Raw genomic sequence first — 12,739 nt, 5'->3', positions numbered from 1 at the left:
CGGCGGTGACGTACGCCGTGGACTCGCCTCTGTAAGCAGTGCGCAGGCGCGGGCCCGGATGCGGTAACGGCGGTTGCAGCGGCCGGGACCCCGGGCGGCGACCATGACCCAGCAGGGCGCGGCGCTGCAGAACTACAACAACGAGCTGGTCAAGTGTGAGCGGCCGAGCGGTGGGGCCCGCCGGACAGGCTGGGAGGGCGTGGGTCTCGCCGGCCTGCGTCCCGGGCAGTAGCTGGCCCGCAGCGCGCAGCCGAGCGTGTTGTACGGTCCGTGCGCGGCTTTCCGGGCCGGGGCGGCGCGGACGCCGTGCGGACCTGCCCAGCGCACAGCCGCGGTGTGGCCCGCCCCGAGAGCTAGGTATCTGTGGAGTGAGCAAAGGACGATGGGCTTGAGTACGTACGGCCTCCCGGCCTCGCGCCTCGCGCGGTGCTTTCCTTAACTCTGAGACTCCTCGGACGCAGGACATTGGCCTGGCTCGGGCGAAAGGAGGCCCATCCAGCACCCGGGTCCTCCACTATCCACTAGCCTTCTCTCCTCCAGAGCAGGGGGCTCCAGAGCTGGAGGGGCGGTGCTCTCCTTCCTGCCCCGGGCCCACCGCGCCTGTCTCTCTCGGCCCACCCTAGGCATCGAGGAGCTGTGTCAGAAGCGGGAAGAGTTGTGCCGGCAGATCCAGCAGGAAGAGGAGGAGAAGCAGCGGCTGCAGAATGAGGTGAGGCAGCTGACGGAGAAGCTGGCTCGAGTCAACGAGAACCTGGCTCGCAAGATAGCCTCTCGGAATGAGTTCGATCGGACCATCGCGGAGACGGAGGCTGCCTACCTCAAGGTGGGGCTCCGGGGCCCGCGTGCTGGGCCGAGCCCGTCAAGGGTTCGTGTCACCCCCGTGGTGACAGTACGGCGTTCAGAGTGACCTGGGTCCTGTTGTTGGCACCATACTCATCACCGCGTAGCGGGTTCCGTACTGTGAGCCGCACGGCAGCAGCAGTAGGAGCCAGAGCTGACCTCCGCCTGGCTTCCCAGGGTGTGAGAAAGGGGCTCTGGGCCAGACTCAGAGGGGAGAAGGACCCTGGCCCAGGAGTGGGGCTGGGCTGCGGGAGCTTTCCAACATGAGCAGCAGTGCTAACCGGCTGGTGTCTCTGTTCGCAGATCCTGGAGAGCTCGCAGACTCTGCTTAGTGTCCTGAAGAGGGAAGCGGGGAACCTGACCAAGGCCGCAGCCCCCGAGCAGAGGAGCAGCAGAGGCAAGGACAGCTGATGAGGCCACAGGCGGAGGGCCTGCCTCCACTGCGCCCCCTCGACGGCTCAGCCCCCGGCAAGTCTGTCTTCAAAGCATCTTTGTCCTTCACGGCAGCAGCTTATTCTTCTCGTTGTCTTGGGTGCCAAGACAGGCAACTGCCAACCTTCACTGGCTCTGGGTGACAGGAAAGACCTGAGCGTAGCCCACCAGGTGGGGATCCTGGCTCTGAGCTCACACAGGCGCTAGGGAGGGCAGCTCTACTCAGGGTCCCACTGAGGCCTCCACACCAGCCTGGGGCTGCGGGGGAGGCCCGCTTCTGGTCTCAGCACCTTGGGAGTCCTGTCACCCCTCCCTCAGCCCGCAGGTGCCCAGGCAAGTGGGGGAGGGGCTGGGGCCCTCCTTCACCTCAGAGCTTGCCTGGGGCCTGTGACTGTCAATAAAGATTGTCTTTGTAAAGATCCACGTCAGCTTGCCGCCTGTGTCAGGAGTGTGGGGCTGCCAGGCCCGCCTAGAGTCAAAATACGAATCCTTGCCCAGTTGTAATACGGCTCCTCCGTGAAGGGATGGCTTTCCCTGTGACCGGCCTTGCGTTCAGAGCTAAGGGTGCCCCTAAGCATTTCATGTGACCCCTGTCACCCACCTCTCCCATCAGGGCCACTGGTCCTGGTTTCTAGCATAAGGCCTGGCCCAAGGAGACGCTCTTCCTGCGCTCAGGTCCCCTGGGAATGGCTGCACCCCAGCTCAGTGATTCCAGATTCTGCCGGACAGCAGCACCCCTGCTCCCACACTCTGGTCACAGGCCAGTCTCCCATGCAGCCCAGGGCCCTGCCTTCCATCCCAAGTCCTCCATGGGTCCATCTGCCTTGGCCTGTCAGCCCCCGTGGGGTCCCTGCAATTGCTGTCCGTGGGGGATGGGGGGTTGGGAAGCATGTGTTGGTTGAGAAGGTCTGCAGAAACTTGGGCCCACCATTCCCAAGAAAACGCCTCCCTCCCTCCCAAGCCTGGCCAGGTGGCATTTCCCGTGGGCTTGATGCTCCAAGAGGAAAAGACGCGCATCTGATGCCAGGATTGTGAACGGCCTGTCTCGGCACAGGCGGTCAGCCCAGCCGGGAACCACTCCCTAGTGGGCAGCTCTGTCTTCTGTCACCTTTCCAGATCCATCAGACCTCCCTGCTGACATTAGCCCAGGGGAGTGGTCTGCCTGCCACAGCCTTCCTGCAGGCCCCTGTGGGTCAGGGAACCTTCCAATCCAAACAGGAGGCAAGATCCCTGAGGCTCTGGCCCTTCCGGGAAACCACTCTGGACCCGACAGCTGCAGCAACCCCCCAGGCCCACAGAGAGTTCCAGACCCCAGAGAGCTTATCTGGCGTCCCACCTCCCACCATAGCTCCCACTGAGCCGCTTCTGGGAGACAAGGGGAGCCCCAGAGACTGAGGGTGCTCACAGGGTAGGCACACGGAAGTCCCCCTCCCAGCCAAGGGGGTGGCTGGGAGGAGAAGCAGGGCAACTAGGGCCACAGAGGTGGGGAAAGAGCCTGGGGCACCAGGGCTGTGCAGTGTGGGGTGTCACCCGGGACTGTCTCCCCCGGGCACGGAAACCCAAGCTGGCCTGCATCACACCCTGGGTGGGTGGCCGCCTCCCAGCTGCCAGTGCCTCAGCGGACCTGAGCCCCGCTCCCCCTTTTTCCAGCCGAGGACCACGCAAGGAAGGTAGAGGCGGCCTCATCCAGGGCTGTTTATTGAGTCCATCATCAGAGGCGGGAAAAGACTTGCCGTTCATCAGAAACGGAGTGGCTGACATGGGGAGTGTGGGCTGGGGGTGGTGTCAGGGTCCCATCAGCCCCCACCCCAGACGCACCCGACAGCAGCTGGGCATGGTGTACAGCAGGACACCACCCCTCCCGCACAGGCAGTGCCCCCGAGCTGGGGTCGAGTGAGTCCCGGGTGCCCCAAGCTCAGGCCCTGAGTAGCGGCCTACTTGGGAGGCCCCAGGGAGGGAGAGCAGGATGTGGGAGGGCAGGCCTGGTGGGGCAGAAGGGGTGCAGCTCCCGGGCACCTGGGGCTCAGCCTTCGTCTTCCTGGTAGGGCGGGGCTCAGAAGTAGAGGGCCGGCTCGCTTCGGAAGTCCGCGAGGTCATTCTGACCGGCAGGGGTGAGCTGAGAGCGGGGCACAGAGGTGGTCGATGGGGCTCGTCCAGGCGTTAGAGCCACCCCACTGCCGCGCCCCCCTTCCCTGGGTGTCCGCCCGCCTGCCCCACCCCACTCACCATGACCTCCTTGGATGGGGGCTCCTCTGTGCTCGGCACACGCTCCAGCGCCCGCTCCTGCCACTTGCTGAAGGCCACGGAGTGCTTCGGAGTGTAGCTGGACAGGCCTGCGGGCCGACAGGCACACCGGGGGATGTGCGGCTGCACGATCATGTGGCCCGGGCCACCCCCTGGGCTGTCCATCCCCACAGGCGGGCACTCACCAGAGCTGCCGTCCGGCAGCCGAGGGCTCTCGGGGCCCACGCTGTTCACGAACGTGGCTCGGGGCAGGAAGAGCACGAAGGGCTTCTCTGCCGCCGCTGTGTCTGAGCCGGACGCCTCCCCCTCCCCCTCCCCCTCCCCCTCCTCGCTCCCCTCCTCTTCGTCTCTCCCCTTCTCGGCCTCAGCCTCTTCCTCCTGCAGGCAGCTCTCGGGGGGGTACTCAAACGTAGTCTGCAGACTCTTGTCATTGAAGGAGATCTTCATCTAGGGCAGGAGGCAGGTCAGTGAAAGTGCTGGTCCCAGCCACAGGGCTCCTCCAGCTGGACCGAGCGGGTACAGTGCGGGTGTCGGACCAGAGCAAGAGCCGAACACTCCGCTGGCCCTTCAAAGGTTCTGAGAAGTGGGGGGCTGCCCCTCATCAGAGAAGTCCCCTCCACTTGGACCCTGCATCCCAGGCCTCACCCATCCCCTCCCCAGCCCAGGATCACCGCATCCCAAGTGACCCGCCCCTCCCAAGGGCCAGACCCCAGCCAGCACCAGGAGCGTAAAGCCTCAGGGTCTCCAGAAGCCTCTACGGCAGTTCCCAGGGTTGCAGATCTGCCTTCTCAGCAGAGCAGGGCACCAGCCACATCTCCCAGCCAGAGGCTCCCCGGCAGGAGCAAGGTCCAGGTGAGGCTGCACCTGGGGAGCCCACACCTACGCTTCCAGCAGCCCCTCCTGTCGGCTGGTGCCTCCCTCCAGGGCTGAGTTCACGTCCCAGCTCGCCAGGCCCCCGGATGATCCTGCCCGCCCAGCTCGGCACGGACCACCACTGTTGGGCAAGAGCCCGGCACACCCAAAGCCAGGCCCCCAAGGTCCGGCATGGAAGCCGGGCGGCTGCCACGTGCCAGCCCTGGGAAAGTGGCACCAAGTGCTATCACCCACTTTGCAGACTGAGTCAGAGGTAGGTAGCCCGAGGCTGCACCGAGTGGGGGTCAGTGACCCTTTCCTCCCACTCGGACTGCCCACATGGCCCATGTCCACCCTGCCCACTCTGCAGGCTCCAGAATTTCATGCGCGGCAAATCTTCTCCTTTCCCAAAGGCCTCAGAGGCCAGAAGGCTGCCGGTTCTGAGGGGCTGTGGGGACAGGCACTGGTAGGACTTGGGCGCTGGGGGTCAGGATCCTCACCCTCCGAGACCCGGGACTAGGCTCCCCACAAGAGTCGCACGTCCCCCAAGGCCTGCTCGGTAGGGCTCGGCCGGGCCTGGCAGGGCGGTAATGAATACGAGAGCTGCCCGCCTGCAGCAGATGGGAGCAGCCCTGCTGGAGCTCGAAATATTAAACTCCAGGGCACAGGACACCGCAGCCAGCTCAAGTTCCTCCTCTTCCCCTGGAAAGAGCCAGGGGCGGGAGTCAGGCCCCCAGGCAGAGAACCTTGGGGCCTGGGGACAGCAGGACGGGGAGGAGCCTCCCAGAAGGGCCAGGCTTGCAGCCCTGGGCAGCAGAGGGACCCCGGCCTCAGGGTAACATATGCAGGGCCGGCCAGGAGTGGGAGGCACTGCCCTGCCAATCCGGTGTCCAGAGAGGAGCGCAACGCGCTCCTCCCACCACCCCACGGGCACACACAGCCCCGCACAGCCGTGGGCATCCCCGCCCGCCCCCCGAGCTCCTGGACTTGCGCGTCTCAGCATGGCCCACGCAGGCACTTGCTGGGCAGGTCCCGAGCCCTGTCGCTGCTGCCCTCGCCCCGGCCGTTCACACAGACAAGCAGTCAGGGATGCAAGCAGACGGGCTGATGACCACCAAAGATGGATCAAACCAGAATGGAGATGTTCGTGACTGTCCCCGCATGGGCCCCACCCGGACCTCCAGCTGCCCCCGCCCCCGGAGGCCAAACAGAGCAGAGGCCTGGCACGGGGTAATCACCAGAGCCCACAGGTGCCCGCCCACTGCCCAGGGACCACTGGAGCAGGCCTGGACCCTCCTCCACTCAGCTTCCCCACTGGCAGGGGGCCTGCCCTGGGCTGGGGGCTGCCCTTGACTCAGGGCGTCCCACCTGGGCAGCTGTGTGGGGTGATCCTGTAGCCCCTATGGGGATGGAGTCACCTGGGCCCCCCGAGACTGGCTCCCTGAGACCTGGGGCCAGAGACCCCAGGAGGAGCCCAAGGCAGAATGGGGCTGCCAGCACAGGGGCCCAATCCTGGGCCCCGCAGCGAACAGTGCTCCTGGGTACGCGGCATTGTCCCTGATGACCCTGAGCCCTCTGGGCCCATCCCCCACCACGGAAGACAGGGAAGGGCCAGTTGCCAGGCCCAGCGGGTCAGCACGTCCTCATTAGTCCACATGACCAACTCTGAGCGGGGAGACGAGGGGGCTGGGTGCAAGCAGGCCCCGAGCCTGGCACAGCCCGGCCAGGCAGGGGCGGGGCTCACGGGCTCCGGTCATGTCCCACCTCGCCTTCAGTCTCCAGGCTCCTCGTGAGTGCAGGTCTGTGGGTCACAGAACACCACGTGACTCATAATGCCCGGGCAGCGGGGGCAGCCTCCAGACCCCGGGCAGATGGAACCGGCGGGGGGCGGGGGCACAGCCAGGGGCTGGCACTTGCACACACCTGATCACCGGGCTCAGGGACTTTGCCCGTTGTACTGTGCAGCCAGCAGGTGGGTCCTGGCTCGGCCCACTTCCCGCTGCTCACGGGGAGAGAGCCCTTTGTTCCCCGCACCCCACCCTGCCCGGCACGCCCAGCTCGGGTTACTGAAGGGTGTCCACCCTGCAGTCTGGGCTGGGAGCTGGGCTCCAGCCTCCCCAGCCTGAGGTGAGCACCCACCCCATGCCACACTCCCCAGCACGCGCCATCCCCCACTCAGCCCGAGCTCCGGGGGCCACACATGGCCCCCCAGAAGTTCCCACAGCTGCCCAGGTGGGACACCCTGAGTCAGGGGCAGCCTCCCCCTGCCCCCACCAGTGGGGAAGCTGAGTGGAGGAGGGTCCAGGCCTGTTCCAGTGGTCCCCAGGGTCCAAAAAGACCACCGGGGGCGGGCGGCGCCTGCGGGGAGAGCGGATGAAAGGAGAGGCCGTGCCTGCCAGCAGGGGAGCGGGTGGAGGAGCAGGCCCCCAGGGCAGCGGCGCCTCGGATCTGAGGACCCGAGCGGTCGGGGTGAGGGTGGCTGCTACACCGCAGGAGAGGGTGAGGGCGTGGGGACGTGGCACGCTCGGGCTGGGCAGGGGATCAGCGGGTTAGAAAGTGAGGAGGGCAAAGGGGAGGGGAAGGAGCTGCCAGACAGGCAGGAGCCCAGCCAGCTGGCACCTCACAAAGGGGAGAGGCCCACAGCGCCGACCCCCTGGGAGGCAGGTGTGCGGAGCTGCAGGCCGGCCCCACCCTCCGGGACAGCCTGGGGGCGGGGGCGAGAGGGGGTGTGGCCGCGACGGCCTGCAGCGGGTCGGCTGGGCCAGCAAGGGACGGAGAGAGAGGGCATCTGTGACTCCACCAAGAGGCATCTAAGTGGGGACGCGTGCCCGGCCGGCTGGGCGTCCACTACCCAGGGCAGGGCTGCCACCCTCCAAGGCCAGGTGAGAGCACAACACCCTGCACCGGAGAGGTGGCAACCCGGGGGCAGGCTCCACGCTGTCAAGAGCTGCACCTCACCCGTCCCCTGGAAAAAGCACCGGACGCCTGCCCTGGGAGGTCCTCAAGGTCCTGCTGGCCTCCAGGCCACCACGTCCCCGGAACGCGGGGCGGGGGGAGCAGGACAGTGATAGAAACCACAGGCTGGCTGGAGGGGGCTGGACGAGGACCAGGGGCAGCAGGCAGGTGGGACGATGGGGTGGATAAAGCCAGGGGTAGCCCAAGGTCATTGTGAAGGGCTGGGCAGCCCCATGCCTCTGTCTCACCCGATAGGCATTCTGGCTCTTCCCGGACAGGGAAGCTAGCACATGCCCAGGCAGAAGATCACCCGCAGCAGGTCGTGCTGCTCTGGCACGGCCCCAGCCAGGCCACTCGGCTACGCCAGGAACCATCCTTCTGGACCCCCAACCCCTCAGGCTGGCACGGAGACGGGGGACAGGCTGGCCCGAGCCCCAGGCTGGGCCGGGGCCTGCTTCCCTCCCATCACTTGTTCCTGCCTCGAGAGGCCCTCAGGCCCCCACCCTGCCCTTCTCACTCCAACCAAGCCCCAAGTGACCCCCACGGCTCTGCCCCCAGCTGAGGACAGAATGACCAGGCTCCGGGCTGCAGCCAGGCTCCCAGTATAAGGGCAGCCGGGTTAGGACAGGGGCTCTAACAGCATGCCACACTCGGTTCCCGCCCCACGAGCTCCGTGACCTCCACCGGCCTCAGTATCCTCTGTCTACAAAGCAGGGGGCTTCTGTCACCTCCACCACCCCAGGCTAGCGTGGGAAAGGATGCCTCCCAGAGCAGCTGGGGTCAAGGGTCAGGAAGCAGGAAGAGGAGCAGACAAGGTGGAGAGGGCAGGCATGGGGGTTGGGCTGGTGACCATGGCTACTGGATGACCGCAGCACTGAATAGAGGGTGGGGCAAGGTGAGACGAGCAGGACAGGCGGGGGTTGGGGGCGCACCAGAAGCGCTGCGGGGGACGGGTGTGGATGCCTGGCCCGGCAGATGGAGCTGGCAGGAGGGCCAATGCCCTCACTCGAGAAGGAGAGGATGGTGCAGGGAGGAAGGACAGTGCCAAGGCCAAAACCGAGGCAGGAAATCAAAGGAAGCCAACAGAGAGGAAATGCCACATCTAATGAGACAGTGCCAGCGGGACAGTGGGTAAGGGGGCTCCAGTGACGCAAGGCACATCACCGTCCCCCAAGGCCCCAAGGAAACTGAGGCTGGGGCAGAGGTGGCCTCGGGGATGAGCCAAGACACCAGCAGCCAAAGGAGAAGCCTGCCAGACACCATCGCGGTTCCCGGGGAGGGTGCATCCGCCCAGCGCACCTGCTGATTGGAGTCATGTGGGGATGGCCTTGGAATTTGCCCCAGGGCCACACACAGGTGCTAGGTGCCAGAATGACCAGGAAGAATCTGAGGAACGTCTCCTTGTGCCCAGAGGGTTCCAGGCCACCAAGCAGCCCTGCCACGAGAGCGAGACTCCAAGAGGCCCCTGGCCCTGCACCCGGGTCTCTCTCCATCCTCGGCCTCTCCTCCCCAGCGAGGGGAGCGTCTTCCTCGCTCCCCAGCATCACACCCCAGGGTCAGACCAGGCCTGCCACACACTAGGAGCTCAATAAATGCTCACACGAAGCCAAGTCCTGCTAAGCTCCAGGCCAGAATGCCTTCTTGAGAGCTGACAGTAGGTATCCGACCCCACCCAAATCAAAGGTCTCCTGCCCCTTTCCACTTCCATCCTGGCACCTGCCACGTGCACAGGCCAGGACTCCAGAAGAACATGCCAGGCCACCCTTCAAAGCCAGGCTGGGGTGGAGCCAACAGCGGGACCTACAAAGGGACAGTCCTGCCCAGCCAATTCCAGATAGAGCCACGAGAACCAACAAGCAGACGAAGCCCTGGCTGGACTGACCCTCCCCACCAGCCTTTCAAGGTACAGAGCAGGCAAGCCGTCCCCGCAGCCCCAGGGTCATTAGGGTTCCGCTGGAACCCAGGCCAGGGATTCCCCCACAGCTTGGCCTCTCCTGGAGCTTACACGGCCACCCAGCTCCAGCTCTCCTCTGGTCCACGTAGAAGCCATCCCACACCCAGGCCAGGTGTCCTGGGAACAAGGCACATGCTATACCCACAGCTCCGTGACTCGCCACCACTGACCTTCTTTCTTGAAGAGCCGGCCTTGGTGAGACAGGACTTCTGCAGGGCCAGGTAGCCACCAATCACCTCAATCTCATGTACAGTGGGGTAGCGCTTCTTCACTGAGGTCCCCAAGGCAGCAGGGGGCTCCGAAAGGCTGCCCGGCCCCTCTTCCTCGGCCTCCCTCGGCCTGGCCTCCCCGTTGGCCTGCAGGGCCCCTGGCTTCCTCTTGGGCACCACCGTGAAGGTGTTGCCACCTCGGTGCTGAAGCTCTGACAGGTGCCCAGGCCCGGCGGGATGCGGGTGGTACTGGGGAGGCGCACCAGCCCCGGGGCAGGGCAGTTTGGCTTCTTGGGGAACCTCATCCTCCGAGTCCACCTCATCGATGAAGGTGACGGGCAGCCCTGGCCTCCCAGGCTCCCTGCCATTCTTGGTCAAGCCAGCAACCCCAAAGCCCTGGGCAGGCTCAGCTTCAGAGGCGACCAGTGGGGACGGGGGTGGTGAGGACAGCCTCTGCCACCTAACGGTCCAGTCCACAAGGGCAGTGCCTGGCATGGGGCAGCCTCCCTCCTCGACCCCCGAGGGGCTCCTCCCACCGGCAAACACACCATCTGCTCCAGGCACCTGCTGGGCTTCACGCTCCTGGTGCTGGGAGGCCCAGCCAACCTCTCCCTCTGGAGGCCCCACGGACTGCCTCCCTTCCGCAGGAGGGGCCCCGGAGGTCTTGCGCTTGGGGATGAACACGAAAGAGTTTCGGGAGTTCACGCGAAGGCTGGCCAGCGCCCGGGCCTGCAGATCCCCGGCAGGGATCGTGTCCACGTCTGGCTTGGAGGCCGGCAGTATCTCGAAGGAGTCGTTGGCGCTGGTGGCCGCGGAGACCCACTGGCGCTGGCTAGGAGTGGCACTAGCAGGGCTGAGGGTGGGCAATGCCGGGGGAGCGGCTGGAGTGGCACTGGGGGTTCCGGGGCTGGGGGGAGGGTGGGCGGGGGCATCCCCCGACTCCACCTTTGGCTTCCACTCGCCCGGCCCAGGCGCGGAGCCCGTGAGGCCGTTGGCAGCGCCGGCCCGGAGCTCGGGGGCCGCGGGCCCGTTGGGGAGTGGGCGAGTGCCCGCGCTGCGGCGCAGGCCCCGTGGATGGACAGTGAAGGAGTTGCTGCCTGTCTTGTGCAGGAAGTCGCTGCGCCGGGGCCCGGGGCCGGGGCCTGCGCCGCAGCGCTCGGGCTCGGGCTGGAAGCAGGCGGCGCGCTCGCCCACGCGCGAGACCAGGGCCGGACCGGGGGAGGGCGGCGGCACAGGGCGGCCGCGCTCCGGGCTCCCGCGGCGGCGCGGCGCGGCCGGCGGGTCGAACTTCTGGAGCAGGCGGCTAACGCGGCCGGGAGGCGGCGGCGCCTCGTACACCAGCACCTCGGCGGCGCGGATGCGGGCGGCCGGGCCCGGCCCGGGGCCGGGGCCGGGAGCGGGAGGGAAGCCGGGCGCCGACTCAATAATGAGGATGTTGTCGGCGCGGATAGTGCGCACGCCGGGCACGCAGCGGTACAGCTCCAGCAGCTGTTGCGAGGGCCGCGCCCCCGGCCCCGCCGCGCCGGCGCCCCCGCCGCGCCGCGCCCCGTGCCTCCGCTCCGACTCGAGCCGCATGAACGGGTTGTCGCGCAGCGGGCCCAGGCTCTCGGCCAGCACCAGCGGCTCGGCCGCCGGCCCCGCGGGTTCCTCCGCGCCCGCCCCAGCGCCCGGCGCCGCGCCCCCGCCCAAAGCCGCCAGCTTGGCCCGCTTCCGCTCCAGGATCTCTCGCTTCCAGGCAGGCATCGTGGCGCGGGGCCCCGGGCCCGGCCGCCCCAGGCCTGCCATGCTGCGGAGCGGCCGCCGGAGCCAGCGCGCGCCGGGAACTGCGGCCGCCACCCGCCGCTGGCCTTCGCGCCGAGGCCACGCCCCCTGGTCGCCGCCCATTGGGGGAGGCCTGTTCAGACCCGCCCCGTGCCCGGCGGCCTCACCTATGGGAGGGAGGATGGCCAGCCGTGCTGATTGGAGAGTTCTCTCCCCGACCCCGCCTTCCCGCGGGCCTCAGTGGAGCAGCGCCCATCGCTGGAGCCTGTCCCCATTGGGGAGGCCCCCTTGGACACGCCCGCGACGCCCCACGCCGCTCCGTGGAGGCCCCCACTTCCGCCTCTGCTCCCTTGGCCCGCCGCGCCCGTGGGGCGGAGCCCGGAGGGAGTGGATCCTGGTCGGTGGGCGGGTCGGAACCTTGGGCCCCAGGTGGCGTGTGACCTTGGCCGGGTTTGGTCCTTCCGCATCGTGCCAGCACTCTGCCCGCCTGTTACCCCCGCGGAAAGCGCGGTGGAGGAAGGGCCAACCCGGGACCGGAAGGCTGTCCCGCTCCCGTGGGCGGTGTGCCGGCTGCACGCCAGCCTCTTGCCTCCCGGTCCAGGACCCTCCGGGTCCAGGGACTGCCCACCTGCGGTCCTCGGTCCCCTACGGGCCTTAACGGAGATGACAATGCTGGAGCCCCAACCAGTGCTGAGGAACCGGTTTCTCAGGAATCCCTAGCTTTTGCCGGGCCCCAGAATCCACTCTGTGGCTCAGACAGGTGGTGGAAACTCTCTACCCGCACTTTGTCATCCAGGGCCCAGCAAACACGGACGGGAGTGCGGAAGTTGTGAGCAGGCACAGAGGCAGGGGACTCTCTCCTCGCACACAAGCAGGCCCACAACTCTCCAACGCAGAGCCACAAAAGCCAGGGCGTGTATTCCATTCAGCCGCTGAACCGGCCCCATCCCAAGGCTAACCCTGAGGGCACAGCTTCTCTGCCTACTTGCCGTGAGGAAGTGCACTCTCCGTGGAGGGCTGCACAGTGCCCACCACAATCTTTCAGGCCTGTGGGAGCCAAGGAGAGAAGGGGAAATTGGTGGGCACGGGCAGGGACAAATGTTACCTGCCTTTCCATCACCCGCCCCACAGTCAGCAGATGTTCAAAAATGACACTACTGAGTCCCACACCACTAACCTGTCAGGGACCAGGCTCCAAGAGCGCCGGGGGCTCTGCAGAGACCAGGGGCGGGTTTCAACCCAGGGCCCTTCTCAGCTTCTGGATCCCATGGCAGTCTGCAGCTACCACTACGTTAACAGTAGTTTAACAACCCTGTTTATTCAGCTGGAGAAAAGAAACTGGATTTCAGCCTTCCAGAGGTCAAGTGCTCCTTCAGGACTCTGCTCAAATCACCTTTCCGAAGGAAGCTAAGCCTTCTTATGCTCACACTTCTATGCCGACAGGGTTACCTAATCCTGAACGACCAGAACACAACAGGGGAGCAACAAAACA

At 66.6% G+C, this 12,739-nt stretch overlaps 2 protein-coding genes across 2 annotated transcripts; one reads left to right on the top strand and one right to left on the bottom strand.

The window, feature by feature from the left end:
• The first annotated feature begins 43 nt into the window (after positions 1–43).
• SSNA1 (SS nuclear autoantigen 1) lies at positions 44–1,692 on the top strand. The gene is made up of 3 exons (XM_079707055.1): positions 44–155; positions 624–823; positions 1,144–1,692. Exons 1-3 carry the CDS (start codon positions 104–106, stop codon positions 1,249–1,251), a joined length of 360 nt encoding a protein of 119 aa, XP_079563181.1. The 5' UTR covers positions 44–103; the 3' UTR covers positions 1,252–1,692.
• A 1,261-nt stretch (positions 1,693–2,953) lies between these two features.
• Positions 2,954–11,286, bottom strand: TPRN (taperin). Its single transcript, XM_079705743.1, has 4 exons — positions 9,448–11,286; positions 3,702–3,963; positions 3,499–3,605; positions 2,954–3,388 (listed from the first exon to the last, which is right to left on the bottom strand). Exons 1-4 carry the CDS (start codon positions 11,269–11,271, stop codon positions 3,326–3,328), a joined length of 2,256 nt encoding a protein of 751 aa, XP_079561869.1. The 5' UTR covers positions 11,272–11,286; the 3' UTR covers positions 2,954–3,325.
• Positions 11,287–12,739: the final 1,453 nt, after the last annotated feature.

The sequence above is a fragment of the Hyperoodon ampullatus genome (genome assembly GCF_949752795.1).
Source record: "Hyperoodon ampullatus genome assembly, chromosome: 6".
NCBI classification, from domain to species: Eukaryota; Metazoa; Chordata; class Mammalia; order Artiodactyla; family Ziphiidae; genus Hyperoodon; species Hyperoodon ampullatus.
Note: the sequence above shows the minus strand (reverse complement) of the source record. Positions and strands in the feature narration are given on the sequence as shown.